The following is a 15,161-nucleotide window of genomic DNA, read 5'->3' as shown; positions in this document are numbered from 1 at the left end:
AAAGATTTACTAAAAGGTTTCTCCGAAATAAAATTATGGATAAATTAAAATTATACCTAAATTTTGTTTAAAGTTATATTTCAGTCAATCAATTTTAAAATTTATAAAATAGTCATTAATATTATCAAATTGTTACATTTTTGTCACTCGGCTATTAGTTTCATTAAAAAGTAATGTTGCACTTTAAGTCAAAAAGTTAATAGCTAATTTAGTCCTTGAGCTATGGATAAAAAATCATTTTGATATTTTTAAAATTTTCTTAACAATAATTGTAAAAAAATTTAAATATCAAGCTAAAATTATTAGAAATCTATAAAAATATATGCATAATTAATCTAAAAAATCTAAACTAACATCGAACAATTTCATGTTGTTTTACCCAAAAGTTGCTCTACAAGTTTTATTTTGTTTCCAAATACAAATTTCAGATTCTACAACTAGAACGGTTATTGCTGCTTGAATTTTCAAGAAACAAAATCTAGACTTGAGACATTGTTTTTATTCTTGAGAATTATAAAAACTTTTAGTATCAATAGCCTATCTACATGATTTTCTTAATAATTATGAAAAGAATAAAGGAGAAAAATTAAGAAAGAAGAGGGCACAAGAGAAAAACAAAATATTCTATTAATTTGTCTAAATTATTTGATAAGTTTGAATAAAATTAATATCATCTATTGACCAATCGGGTTTTTTAAAGTCATTTTATGCATTGGATTTTTTTTAAAATATTGCTTCAACTAATTGAAATATACATTTGATATGTTGTTTATTACAAGAGAGCTATGCTACTAAAAGAATAGCTTTCTGTATTATGTGAATATGAGTGGTGAAAAGGCAGGAAGAGGTGCAAAATCTATTGGCATCACGCGTGTAAACATGACGTCCACGTGTACCACGAATCTCTTTCTCTTCAATGATAACCCCCCAAAAGATATTCAAATATTCCATAAATTTGTTATATTTATGGATCCATCTAATTGATGGTTGTAAATTGTAAATATCAATTATTATTTTAACTTTTATACGTTATCTTTGCTGAATTACAAAGAAAATTATATTTTAATGTAATTAAACACAAATTATAGTTTAATATTAATTAATTATATGCATTATGAAATAGATAATATATTATCTCTAATTTTCTGACTGTATATCAAATTATACCAAATATACATTGATTGAATATTTGGTAAAAATCTAGGTCTATGCCATATCTATAGCCCAATCTTGATTGTCGCATAAATATTAGCTGTCATCTCTTTCCCATTCTTCAATATGTGTCTTTTTTTTATATTTCATTGCTTTTTCCTCTCAGTCTTCATGAAATTCTAGTTTTATTTCCTTTGAAAGAAGAAGGAAAAAAAACCCTAAAACCCAAATCCTCTGTTTTTTCATTTGATATGCAGTTTGGTATTGAAGCCTTAACCATATGTCCAAAGAAGAACCAAACTGAGAAGCATTGCAATTTTTGTATGATGACTTCAAGCTTCGTTTCTGAATCGGCGGCTTCTTGGGTCATTGGTGATTACATTGGTATGGAAAGCTGCTTTGATCTCTATAACAACGACCAGGTTTGCAGTGGTGGTGGTGGTGGTGGTGACGGCGGCCGTGTCTGCCGTGAAATCCGTGTGAAGCGAGGACAGCGGTGTAAGAAGGAGTTCCCTCCGCCGATACCGTCGCTTGCTCGCACCGAGAATCAACCACCTCATATGCCTTGGGTGCTTCAAAGGTATTACACTAATGACGGACGGTTGATTCTTAGAGAAGAGAAGGTTAAACACCATGAATATTTCCGGGCTCATCGATCCAATGGTCGTTTAACATTGCATCTTATTCCCTTGGATAATGAGGATAATGATACAGATGTAGAAGAAGAAGAAGAAGAAGCGAAGGATGTAGAAGAAGAAGAAGAAGAAGAAGCAAAGGAAGAGGATGATCAAGGTAATGTTGTTGTTGAAACTTCGATTAAAGACAATAATGAGAGTGAAGAATCAATGGTGAAATATCCAATTGGTGATAATAATGATAATGGGATAGCAGCAAATGGAGGGAAGTGCATGAACTACAGCAGTGTAAGAACAAGTCCCACATGTTTTCTGGGTTTGCCAGCAATCAGGCCAGTTCACTCTTAGCTTAGTTACCCAAAATAATAAACTCTTTTAAGGGTAAAAAATGAGGTGTCGCTTTTATTGGATAAATGGAAATATGTACGATTCAACAGCCTTAGAAACCCATTTTTCTCTTTTTCTTATTTTCCCTCCTACTTTCTTCTATTTGGGTGGTCATCTTCATTGGTGTGATAAAAAGAGTGAGTTGTCCTTTTCATACCCTTTTTAAGGTTAGTGGCATTAGATTTTAGAGGCTTTCAAAGGGTATTACGATATGATAATTGTTAGGGTTTCCGATAGATATTTCATTTATTAGGGATAATTGCTTATTCCATATTTCCTTTTTCTTTCTTGGGTTTATCTAGCTGGTCATTGTGATAATGTCTAGCTTATTCCATGCTAAATGTTGCTATTTCCTTACCATTTTTTTCCATTATATTTTGCAAAAGAAAGGATATGGTATTATTGGGATATAAAACCAGCACAACATATCACATGGAAAGGTGCATTTTGATGGGAAGAGGAATGGGTTAATACGAGCACTTTGCACAATTTTAGCTTTACCCCCAACTCATTTTCAATTATTAGTGGTACCATTGCTAAACTTTGTCCATTTTGATTTACAATTTGCACTCTTCTCTAGTTTTTTTAGACTTGACCCTTCATCATATGTCAAAATTTCTTATATGAAACAGATGATGCATGCTGGAATCCTTACAAAATAGTTGTTTATTTTAATATGTTCGATCAAAAGTAAATTATTTTTCTTTTAAAATTTATTTATTTATACAGTTAAAAATTAATGTGGCTAATAAAATAATCATATAGTGATATATAGCATGTTATGTATATCTCATGTGTATCTCATGTTAAAATATAAAAATTAGTTAATAATAAAAGCAAATAAAATTTTTAACAGTATAATTAATTTATTTTAATTTAATGTATAACGATTAATTAAATTAATTTTTAAATAAATAAATTTTTAATATAAAAATTCATAATACTAATAGGAAGTAATTAATTAATTTATTTATTAAAGATTTTTACTAAATTAACTGAGAAAAAAATGGTTCAGTTTTCATTTCCCAAAGCATCACCATTCATTATGATCACATCTCAAGCATCATTTTCATCAAACATCAATCGTTTTCAGAAATAAGAAAAAACCTGAGCCAGATATTTTTCTCCTCCTTGTCCCCAAGCAAGCATATGAAAGAAAGAAGAAAAATCTAGTTGTGTTTCACGATGGTCACGCCCCTCAAAAAGAAAACTTGCAGTGGCACTGTCACTGCCACTGGTGCTACCAGTTTGCAGAAAAATCGAGGATGAATCAGAAATGAGAGGCTCAAGTAGCCAAGATGGAACAATTTCCAAAGGGGACCAAAGTACCAAAGTACTAAGTATTATCATCATATAGTAGAATGTAGATAAGCAGGTAAAAAAGAACAAATACTAAATATATATATGTGTGTGTGAAGTACAGCTACCTCCCAATATGTATTTAGTGAATGCGTGTCAGTTCTCATGATTGGGCTTGCAGGGCCTCTGCCTTAACCTTTAGCATTTCACTGCCAAAAACCCCTTTAACCTTTTAATTGTCATTGTCCGCAGCTGGGTGGTGCGTCTACCAATGCCACAAGTCAACTCCTTTATTTATGTTAGAGTTAAACTTTGCCAATTACCATTGCCACTATCATCGGTCACTACTACATTATTCCTTGTTATTACTGTAAATAGACCGGTGAAAAGATTGGGTTTCTTGTTTCAGCTTTTAAAGGTGAATTCCATATCTAGAAGGATTTGTATAAAATTATTCGGAATGATGGATTGAAAATATAATTATTAGGTAGTAATTATATTATATTGGAATTAAAAAGAAGGTTAATATATGTTATAATTTTTATATTTTTATAAATTTAGATTTTAGTTTTTATATTTTTATTTTGAGAATTTTAATTTTTTATTTTTTAGATTTTAAAATTTAGATCTATCATAAATGTTGAAATTTTTTTGTCAAATTTATTGGTGTAATATTTTAAAATAAAAAACTATATATTAATTTGGTAGTCATGTACCTAAAAAATAATGTTGTAATGAACTTGAATTTAACAAAATAGTTTAAACAATATTAACAATTAAGTTTAAAATTTTAAAATAAAGAGACTAAATTCCTAAAAATAAAAATACATGAACTAAATTCTAAATTTATGAAAAGTATAAGGGCTTATGACATAGTTTAACTGTTGAAAATAATACTATTGCATAGAACGTGAATAAAAATGAAGTAAACACTATATCGTGGAAGAACCACTATCTTAGAAGCAAATTCGTCCTGATTGGTATAATCAAGTAACGGACGTTGCCCCCAAGGTTAATATAGTACTTTTATATTTGTACCCCCAAATAGAGCAGGTGGAACAACAATTGGAATTGCTCTTCTCAAAAGAATCGATAAATAAATTGAAAGAAAATCGGGTAAACCACAATAAGTTCAATTCCCATGAAAAATTGGATGGGTCATAAATGATCTCGCTTAAAACTCAATCTCCTAAATAGAATATCACACTAATGTAATTTAGTAAAATATCGAAATTTTAGAGAGCAAGAACGGGAGGAATGAGAGAACTATGTTTTCTATGTTTTGAAAAATGAGAGAATTGACCCCCCGCCCCCACCCATTTATTCAGTTTTTGGAAGGGTAAAGTAAAAAAAAAAAGCAAGGGCAAAAAGGCAAAACAACAAGTGACAGTTTTCTAAAACTAGTGTAAGAGTCAAAAATCAGAAGTTTTATCTAAAAATAAACATGTGCAGTATGTATTTATGCGCTAACAAAAATCAAGTCAAATCATACGATGACAACACATGTTAAGCCTTTAGCTCTAATTACTCAATAAAGAAAAAGACAAGTCTATATAGAAACCCTCTTAGAAGTTTATGTCTAATCAACGTGGGATTACCCTTTTCTTTTGTATTACCGATATTAACTTGCAAAGAATTAATACCATGGACATATTTGATTGACAAAATATAATTACGTCATAATTCTCGTGTAATTGAGATACTCTATTTACACACAATTCAATGGGACTGACCAATTAAAATAGTTACTCAAATATGTCATCCTTATGGGATACTCTATTTACACACAATTCAATAGGATTGACCAATTAAAATAGTCACTCAAATATGTCATCCTTATATAATTATAAATAATTACATCTATATCCAATTAATAGGTGACTTTTGAAATACTATCTAAAAATATTTAAATCGTCATTTGAAATGAGAATTTGATGTCGATTATATTATTTTTAGTAATTAAATTTTTATTTTATATTATTTTAATAAAAATATATCGTAGTATCAACTTCAGGGCATCTAATTAGATTATATTCTTAAGTGCTTATTTTGAGTCATTGGCTTTCTATGGATAATTTTAATGTATGAATGGTTTATAATAGATGCATCTTTAAAATTTTCACGTAAAAAACAGATTTTTTTTAATAAAACAAAATAAATATCATTATCTTCGTAAGAGGGAAAAATGATTTAAAATGGATGATCATTCGTAAGAAAGAGGAATTATTTTTTGTAAAATTTTGGAAGAACATGTGCCCAATTGAATAATATTTTGCATGCATATTTCAAGTCTAGACATATATTATATTCATGTATTAAGGTAGACCAAACATCCAGTAAAATCCGTTACTACTTCTTTGGATTTGTTTCAAAATTGATACAATCCAACTCAAATAGACATATTTTCAATGCTTTTAACTTACTTTATTATTATTATTTTGTGGCCATTTAATGATGACACATGTATGATATGCTTAAAATTGGTTTTATGTAGTATTCAAAATTGATAAACCAAGTTTGGTTTATGTCATTACTTTTCAAACACAACAATAAATAATTTGAATTTTAAAGTATATTTGTTTTTTCTTTCTTTAGTAATGATGCAAATTTTGGTTGATGGATGAATTGGTCAATTCACTGTGTTTAGAACAGGACAAAGAGTCAAATGATATGGGTAACTTTAATATGGAGAAAAATGGGTTTTCTCATGAAGAAGAAGATGGGAGAAAGACGGAGAGGAAATAGCCTTGGGAGAAAGAGCTAAGAAGTGGGTGGTTATAAGGTGAATTGATATAATAGGGTTGATATTAGAACTTATTATGGCTCGGCTTAGCTCCAACGTCCGTTCAAAAAATGAGAGAGTTTGGGTAAAAATATAGGTTCGAAAAATAGATTTGGGCAAAAAAAAATTTTTTGTCTTGAACCCGGCCCAAATTTGCAAAAAAAAAATCTCTATTGCTTTTTGTTGTTGTCACTATTTTTGCTGTTATTTTGTCACTGCTTTGGTGTCATTTTGCTATTATATTGCTACTATTTTGTTGTTATTTTTTAGATATCGTATAACTCTTATTTTATTGTTAATTTTGCTACTATTTTAAAGGTATTTGCTTGCTAAGTTGCACCTATCTTAGTGTTATTTACATATAAATAATTTTTAAATTTATTTTTAATTTGTTAGGAAACATTTATTTTAATGTTTTTAGTGTATTTGATGTGTTATATTTTTAAATTTGTTTTAATAAAAAAATAATATTGAAGGGCCGGGCTTAGGAAAAATTTTAGGCCCATTTTTCGGGCCAAACCAAGCTAGGGCCTGGAAAACGAGCCTAAAATTCTATTAAGGCTTGGGTTGAACTCGGTCCAACCCATGATCACCTCTAGTTAATATTATATACAGCACTTGTCCCGTCAAAAGGAAAATTAGAAAGTGGCATTTTTTGAGATAAGAAGTGTGGGCAAGGCGATTGTGTTGTCAAGCAAGTTTTTTTTTAAAGAAATTTATGCATATTTCTTTTTGTGAAAAGAAGGCGTTAACTCTTAGGGTGTGTTTGATTGGTGAAAACGTGAAGGGATGGGAGAAGGGAGTGAAAAACTGGAAAGAAAATAAATTTTGAGCGTAATTGGTTCGGAAGTGTAATACCTTAAAAATTTCTATAGTAAGATATTATCCTTGATATAGAAAAATAAGGAAATAAGTGATAAAAAGGGAAGTTTTGAGTTATGAAAACATTGGGAAGTAAATTATGATATCTTGATTCAGGAAAGGACTAACTTGTAAAAGTGTGAAAAGTTTTGTTGCACAAGAGTAAATATTCAAAACTTGAGGAGTTAAAGTGTAAATATGAAAAAGTTTAAGGATCAATAGTGCAAATATTTCAAGGGTGGAATGATCTAGAAACCAAAGGAAAATGGATGAATTAGGACCAAATTGGATAGGTGAAGAATTATGAGAGACTAAATTGTAATTTTACCAAATTAAATGATGACTCAAGGATGGAATTTTAAAAGCTAATCAAGGGCAATATGGTCAATTAGAAAGAGAGAGAAATCTAGAGATAATGATGATGTTGGAGATATTTTAGATAAATTAAATAAATAAATATTAGTCTATTAATACTTTAAATTGATTTTTAAATGATATTTTATTATTATTTTATTATTTTATTTAATATATATATATATATGTAAGGCAAGAAAGAGGAAGATGACCACCTTTCTTATGCAACTAATGTGAGAAGAAGAAGAAGAAGAAAAGAAGAAGTTTTTCTTTCCTTACAATTTGGTTCTTCCACCAAAAATTCACCATTTTACTTAGAAATCAAAAGAATTTCCATAGCATCAAGAGAGAAAGATAATAAGGAGACTATGGGGAGCTAGAATATCAAGTTGAATTCAAGAAATAGAAGCTGGAGGAGAGAGAAAAATCAAGTTAAAGGTTGAAATCAATAAGAAAAGGTAAGAACATCAAGATTTCAATATATTTTTAAGTTTGATATTATTAAAAAGCATGGAATTGATACTAATGTAGAGTTTTCTTATATATGGACCTATGTTCTTGACATGTTGGTGAAGAGAAACTAAGAGAAAGTGATGAGAAATAGTGTAGAGAAAGAAAATAAGGGTGTTGTAAACATGGTAAATAAACATCTTGCACTAAAACAGTTTTGGACAGCAGCAGTAGGCTAACTTTGAAAAATCACCATAAATTGTGAAAATCGAATTAGAGGATGAAAAAATGGAATTAAAGCTTATTGAGTCTAGTTTCTTATAGAAGAAACAGTGTAAGAAATGGAATTGTGAATTATGAGATATAATAAATTTTGTGAGATAATGTCAGAATGATTTCGGGTTCCCCTATTCTAAATTTGGAAAATCATAAAAAATTGGAGAAAAATAATTAAGGACTTAAATTTATATGTTTAAAATCTTTAATGAGTCTATTTTCAAGAGAAATAAGCAGTAACATCATCTGAATCTCGTACGAGGAGATAATTAATTCTTAGCGAAGAAGGGTCAGAATTGTTAGACAGCAGAACAAGGGTAAATTTAAAGAATAAAATCTACTTATTGGCTAAACCAAAAATTCTGAAAATTTTATGGTAAGAAGATATGTGAGTCTAGTTTCAGGGAAAATTAATGGATCTTAATTTGGAGTTCTGTATCTTAAGATAAAAATAATTTATTAACTATAACATGGATGGACAACTTTGAGTATACATATAAGTAAATAGTGAAATTATAGATAATGTTACTTATAAGCATGTTATATACATTAAGGATGTGCAATGGAGAGGAGGAGGAAGAAAATATATATGAATATTCAGCTAGTATGGTTAATTTGCATATTTTAGACCCAGGGACTAAATTGAATAAAAGAAAAATTGTAGGGGCACTTTTATAAAAGGTCAAGCTGTTATATGTTACCTGGATGAAATATAGCAACTACGAATGTACAGTAAGTTGTCCGATGAAGTACCTTTTTTTTTTAAACAAGCGACCTGTATATGATTTGACAGAAAATTTTAAAAATATCAAAAATGATCAAATTAAAGGAAATGAATTGTTTTATTGATTAAATTAATAAATTGAATGAAATTATTAATTTGGATCAAGATTGGGTGAAAATTGGGGAAAATGAAAAATTTACCAAAATGCCCTTGAATCTTGGTATCTCTACAATTTAGCCAGGAAAGTTCGTGTAACTTGAATTATATTCTTAAATGCTTTAAATGTATGTTATTGATGTGAACATGATTTAAATATTCCTGGAATGAAAATTGATGAAACATTGATATATTTGATAAAAAGGGGAAGAAGTCCCGATTGAATGAAAGGAAAATTCGATGGATATCTAAAAAATGAATTGATGGTAAAAAGGATCTAGCCCGGGCGGTTGATCCTATCCTGATATAGCCCTCTCGAAGAGTATGTGTAAAATGAATTTAGCCCGGACGAGTAATCCGAATTAGGGTCTGAATTTAGCCTGGACTGGTAATTCAGATCCAAGCTCATTAGAGTAATTGTCATTGCAGGGGATTTAGCTTGGACTGGTAATCCTAAAATACTCTATGAGTTTATATTACAGGGGATTTAGCCTGAACTAGTAATCTCACTGTAAGGATGAGGTTCGCGGGAGTGTGCTTTTTGAAATGAAATGTGTAAGACCATGGTTGAAAGATACCATGGCAACGTGACATGAAATGAATAAGACCATGGTCGAAAGATACCATGGCAACATGATAGAAACTGAGTAAGACCATAGTTGAAAGACACTATGGCATCATGTCGAAGATAAATAAGATCGTGGATGAGAGATGCCAAGACATCTGTTGAACAACTAATGGTTATACAGATGGTTATATGAATGGTTATATGAATTGGTTATACAAAATGGTTGTGTGAAATTTTTACAAGAATTGGTCATATGAAAATATATGTACAAAATAGTTGTATGAAACAATTAAGAAGATAGATAAATGAAATAAATATAGGTACATGGAATTTAATTTATGTTAAGCTTAACATGAACAATTACCGAAATAAATATACATAAGATATATGGAAATGATGGTGTATGAAATATTTATATAACTAAATGAATGATATATGCTTATGAAGAAATGGTAAGAGAATAATATATTTTGACATGTACATATATGATTATCTTTGATATGTTAATAGAAGGAAATTATGTAAATTAAGAATCATTATTAAACTTAAGTGTGATATGTCGAGAAAATAGGTATATCAATGTTGAAATTTTATGAAATATGTACAAGTATACTAACAATGTTGTTGTTTGATACTTAGACAAGTGCCAAGTTATTGATTGAACGGTAATATGTTTATTTATATGATGCATTGAATCAGTAAGTATTTAATTGAAATTTTTTGTTAAATGATATGTAAATTCTAATAATGCCTCGAAACCCTATTTCGGCAACAAATACGGGATAGGGGTGTTACAGGAAGAAAAGTGAGAAGAAAGAAAATAAGAGTGATAATTTTTCGTCTTAATACATAAAAATCAATTCTTTCAAATTGGAACTATGAAAGGAAAGAAAATGAGAGACAAGTGTATGTTAGTTCAAATTAAATATTTTTCAATTGTTTTAATTTCTTTTCTTTTACTTTTCAACTCTACCAAATAACAGAGAGAAAGAAAATTGTATTTTTTTTTCTATTTTTCCATCTATCCTACCAAGCACACTTATGGAAAGAAAATTTATATTTTTCATCCTTATAGTTTTCCAATCCTTCAATTTTCCATCTTTCTAATTTTCTTTCCTTTGTACCGAGCAAAACAATTTGATAAAAATTACCAATGACGATAATGATTGAACTCGAATTTCAAATTGAAAAAGTCTGACATTGAATTTTTAACTTATAAAGAACAAGGACTAAATCTCAAATTTTGTCAAAGTATAAGAAGTAACATCACATTTTAACCAATTCTAGAATTCCATTTTTTATTTTAAATCCGAAAATTTAAAGATGAAAATGAAAGGGGTGAAACTAATCCTGGGCCTAATGAGCCCATAAAGATTTATGGGCCTAAACGAAAAGAACCTCGTAATGTGAAAACACAACTTTAACAACAACCATTAATGAGATGTCACATGTAAGAATAATAAAATATAATTAATTTACACGTTGACTAATAAAGAAATGAGGAAAAAATAAAAAAAATCCTGATTTTTGTGATACACGTCGGCATTGTTTGTAAACGTGGCAAAGCGTAAACAAACGTTATTGTTATTATTTTATCATGATCGGTCTGCCTAAAATTTTTATTTTATTTTTTGCTGATTCTGTTTATTATTTATATGTATTTCGAGCAGCCAGAAATGAACTGCAATTTAGTATTTAGAATTGCAAACACAGTGTCCCAACAAAATTCGCTTTTGGGTTTGATAGATCGCTTCACTTGCTAATTTGGATGTTACTATTTTCTGAGTGTTAGGTAATTTTTCACTCAACCCTTCCTTTCTTTATTTATTTTTGTTCCAGTTAAAGATCCGAGTAAATGCACCTGAAATTCATGCAGTTTCTCCTTCAATTCTTTTAAAATTCTGAATTATGGTTTTTTTTTCTTGCATTTGATTTTATTTTGTAAAAATTTTCTGTTTCTTTCACTAATTATCTGTTGATGACGTTGAAGTAGAATGGTTGAGTTTGGGAAAAATTAACAGTATGATTAGCAGTGAAAGTTTTATGATCATTAGGTGGGTTGATCTGAAATTGAGTTAGAAGTGTTATATATCTTTCTTCTTTGTATTGATGGGTGATGTAAATTGGGGAAGAAGGTCTTCTTTTTTCTTTTTTCTTTTTTTGCAGTGTTTTCTATGTAATTTTTTTTTTTGGGGGGGGAGGTGATGGGGATTAATCTTTGAACACAATTGCAGGGAAATTGGTTTAAATGAATTATTTAGTCCAATGCTATGTTAGTTTAATTATATTGTCTTCCTTTCTTTTGGGGGTAGAGACTTTAGAGGTTGGGGGAATAGTTGAATCGAATTTCATAGACTTTGGCTTGGCTTTTAGGAGAAGAAAGAGGAGTAAAGGGTGTTTCCTTTTGATTTATGTTAAGTTTGTGCTAGCTGAAAGTCAAAGAATGGCCTGAAGATGCATTTGTTGGGTCTAATAATGAGCATTGCATCTTATAGTTTTACTTCGGTTCTTTCATCTGTAACATTTTCATTGATCAATAGAAGTCCAATGACATCAACATTGCAGCAAGCAGGCTAAAATTCATGGGGGCTGTTCTGAGCTTGGCTGCACCAAGGAGTTCGATAAATGACTGCAACGAGGTCTCACAAAGTGGAACGTGCAAGAAAAATAAGTCCTCATGCTTGAATGAAGATAACTCAAGATTGATTCCTTGTCTTCCTGATGAGCTGTCATTGCAGATCCTTGCTCGACTTCCTAGAATTCACTACTTCAATTTAAGGTTGTTGTCACAGAAGTGGAAGGCGACTGTTATGAGCCCTCAATTGTTTAATTTGAGAAAAGAACTTGGAAAGACAGAGGAGTGGTTATATGTGTTAACTAAACTTGACGAGGAAAAGCCTCTATGGTATGGTTTGGACCCTTTGTCAAGGAAATGGCAGAGGCTGCCATCAATTCCGAGTGCCGTTTTTGAAGGAGAATCCCGGAAGAGTTTATGGAACATGGTGGGACCTAGCATCAAAGTTGCTGAATTTATAAAAAGCTGGCTTGGGCAGAAGGATGGATCGGATCATGCACCATTTTGTGGTTGTGGCATTGGTACTGTCGATGGATGTCTTTATGTGCTAGGGGGATTCTCTAGAGTTTCTACCATGAAAAATGTCTGGCGGTACAATCCAATTCTAAATGCCTGGAGCGAAATGACTCCTATGTCAATAGGTAGGGCCTACTGTAAGACGAGCATTTTAAATGATAAGTTATACGTTGTAGGAGGAGTTAGTCAAGGCCGAGGTGGATTGACTCCTCTTCAGTCTGCTGAAGTTTTCGATCCCCACACCAGTACTTGGTCCCAAGTCCCAAGTATGCCATGTTCAAGAGCTCATGAGTTACCTAATGCCTTTTTGGCTGACGTGTTGAAGCCTATTGCCACTGGAATGACTTCATATATGGGTAGGTTATGTGTAGCTCAGAGTTTATATTCATGGCCCTTCATCGTTGATGCCGGGGGTGAGATTTATGATCCTGAAACAAATTCATGGGGTGATATGCCAAGTGGCATGGGAGAGGGCTGGCCTTCAAAGCAAGCAGGTACAAAGTTGAGTGTTGTGCTTGATGGTCAATTATATGCTTGTGATGCTTCCGGCTCATTGGATAGGGGTAAAATAAAGGTGTATGATCAAACCGATGATGCTTGGAAGGTTGTCATTGGAAATGTCCCTATTAATGATTTTTCTAATTCGGAATCTCCGTTTTTACTTGCTGGATTTCATGGAAGGCTTCATGTCATCACGAAAGATCCCAATCATGACATTGCCGTTCTCCAGGCTGAGCCACAGCATAAGTTCAGTCCTTTGCTGTCAAGCTCGACTTATTTTTCAGATAGTTCCTTAAGCCGAGTTCCTGATTCACTTACCGAATCAGAAACAGTTAACTGGAAGGTTATTGCCGCCAGAGATTTCGGCTCTGCTGAACTTGTTAGTTGTCTGGTACTTGACATATAGGTGAATCAAGCACGATGTCGGATGCAATTTATGATATTTATTGCCTGGAATTTGTAGAAATGATGTTAGGGAATTCTAAAGAAGATAATATACCCTGTCCGGAAGTTCAGAATTGGGGATTGTCATTTGTCTGTGGTTCACCTTCGGTCATGTTACCGGATGTTAGTATCTAATGCAAGGATCCCAGCCGATTTCAATGTGTAGTAAATAGCATTGTAGTAAATTAAAGGAAATTCTATCGTCTTGATTATAATATGAGCATATAGAGCTTTTATAAGTATACAAGTTCATTATTAATTCATTTTCCACCTTTCATTATTATCTCAGTAATGCATGGTTGTGCCAAACTTCACAAAGAAATGAAAATCAAATGGAGATATATATACACACACATGAAACTAAGTTTATTGCTTGGCTGCTAATTTACTTCAAATTTGGTGTCTTTCTTCCTCTGTGGCTAGTGCAAATATTTAGATTCGGCTTTCCAAGAAATATAAGCACTTAGAATTGATATCACTCTTAATCGTACTTTTACAACCTTATTATCACTCTACTTATATTCATTATTGAATATTTTTTACAAAATTTATTAATATAATAATTGATTGAGTCTTAGTTCGATTGGTACGAGTATTGTTGCCAATACATGAGGATCTGGGTTCAAGTGCATTGAAGTACTTTATCTTTTTATTTATGGTTGAGAATGAACTATGAGTAGTTTTAAGCATTATGTTATATTCTCCATACATGAAATTGGACTACTTAAGAATGTTTTGAATATTTTCCGCCTCTTGACTTGGACATGAAATGATTTGAAACCTTAGACCAACTATTAATTATGAAAAGAATGAGCCATCTCTTTTAATATAACAACTAAATTAATAATTAATTAACTTAAAAATAAATCATTTATTAATTTTAATTTTTTTGCAGCTTGAAAACTCATACGTGACATTTAAAAATTCATCCCTCCTAAAAATTTCCAATTAACCACTAAAATTCAAAATAAATATTCAATTCAGTCCTTAATCTCAAAATAATGAAACTTTGTTTTGGCCCTCAAAAATTAAGATGAAATTTGATCACATTGCAATGGTGAGTCACCAGATAATATTTTGCATATGGTTCATGAAGATATGAGTAGGAAGGTGCATACCAGATTAATTTTAATCTAAAAATTAAATTAAAATTCAATTTATCACAAAAGATCCACATAATCACATTTTCTAAAAACTCAAAGCCCAACTAATTAAGATGAGATCAGGAATAGACGTCGTCTATTGTTATTAGCAGGTTAGCTTTTTCATTAATTCTAATTCCAATTATATAGATGGATTATAATTCTATATATTTTATACTAAAGTATTTTTTTATTTTAGCATATTATTTGTGACGGAAGATTAGCATTTTTATTTTAATTTTTATTTAAAAGATGGATTTTGTTAAAATTAAATTATATAAGTCCAAATCACTCTAAAATAATCATTATGGAGTAATTGAAAATTTTCATATAATGGTT

At 30.6% G+C, this 15,161-nt stretch overlaps 2 protein-coding genes across 4 annotated transcripts; both read left to right on the top strand.

Annotated features, from left to right (window-relative positions):
* The first annotated feature begins 1,203 nt into the window (after positions 1 to 1,203).
* Positions 1,204 to 2,233, top strand: LOC108485685 (protein FANTASTIC FOUR 3). The gene has a single exon (XM_017789538.2). It carries the CDS (start codon positions 1,404 to 1,406, stop codon positions 2,133 to 2,135), a length of 732 nt encoding a protein of 243 aa, XP_017645027.1. The 5' UTR covers positions 1,204 to 1,403; the 3' UTR covers positions 2,136 to 2,233.
* A 9,005-nt stretch (positions 2,234 to 11,238) lies between these two features.
* LOC108484408 (F-box/kelch-repeat protein At1g22040-like) lies at positions 11,239 to 13,927 on the top strand. 3 transcript variants are annotated; one of them, XM_053030215.1, is made up of 2 exons: positions 11,239 to 11,436; positions 12,217 to 13,927. In XM_053030215.1, the coding sequence occupies exon 2, from the start codon at positions 12,227 to 12,229 to the stop codon at positions 13,640 to 13,642; it is 1,416 nt and encodes a 471-aa protein (XP_052886175.1). In that variant the 5' UTR covers positions 11,239 to 11,436; positions 12,217 to 12,226; the 3' UTR covers positions 13,643 to 13,927. The 3 variants fall into 3 exon arrangements, with proteins under 3 accessions (XP_052886175.1, XP_017643671.2, XP_017643670.2); XM_017788182.2 differs by having other exon boundaries at positions 11,241 to 11,436; positions 12,185 to 13,927; XM_017788181.2 differs by having other exon boundaries at positions 11,264 to 11,436; positions 12,210 to 13,927.
* Positions 13,928 to 15,161: the final 1,234 nt, after the last annotated feature.

The sequence above is a fragment of the Gossypium arboreum genome, chromosome 6 (genome assembly GCF_025698485.1).
Source record: "Gossypium arboreum isolate Shixiya-1 chromosome 6, ASM2569848v2, whole genome shotgun sequence".
Classification (NCBI taxonomy): Eukaryota; Viridiplantae; Streptophyta; class Magnoliopsida; order Malvales; family Malvaceae; genus Gossypium; species Gossypium arboreum.
Note: the sequence above shows the minus strand (reverse complement) of the source record. Positions and strands in the feature narration are given on the sequence as shown.

What these genes read in the sequence shown, in the direction of transcription:
- LOC108485685 (XM_017789538.2), top strand. Translation starts at nt 1,404, where the DNA reads ATGCAGTTTGGTATTGAAGCCTTAACCATATGTCCAAAGAAGAACCAA.
- LOC108484408 (XM_053030215.1), top strand. Translation starts at nt 12,227, where the DNA reads ATGGGGGCTGTTCTGAGCTTGGCTGCACCAAGGAGTTCGATAAATGAC.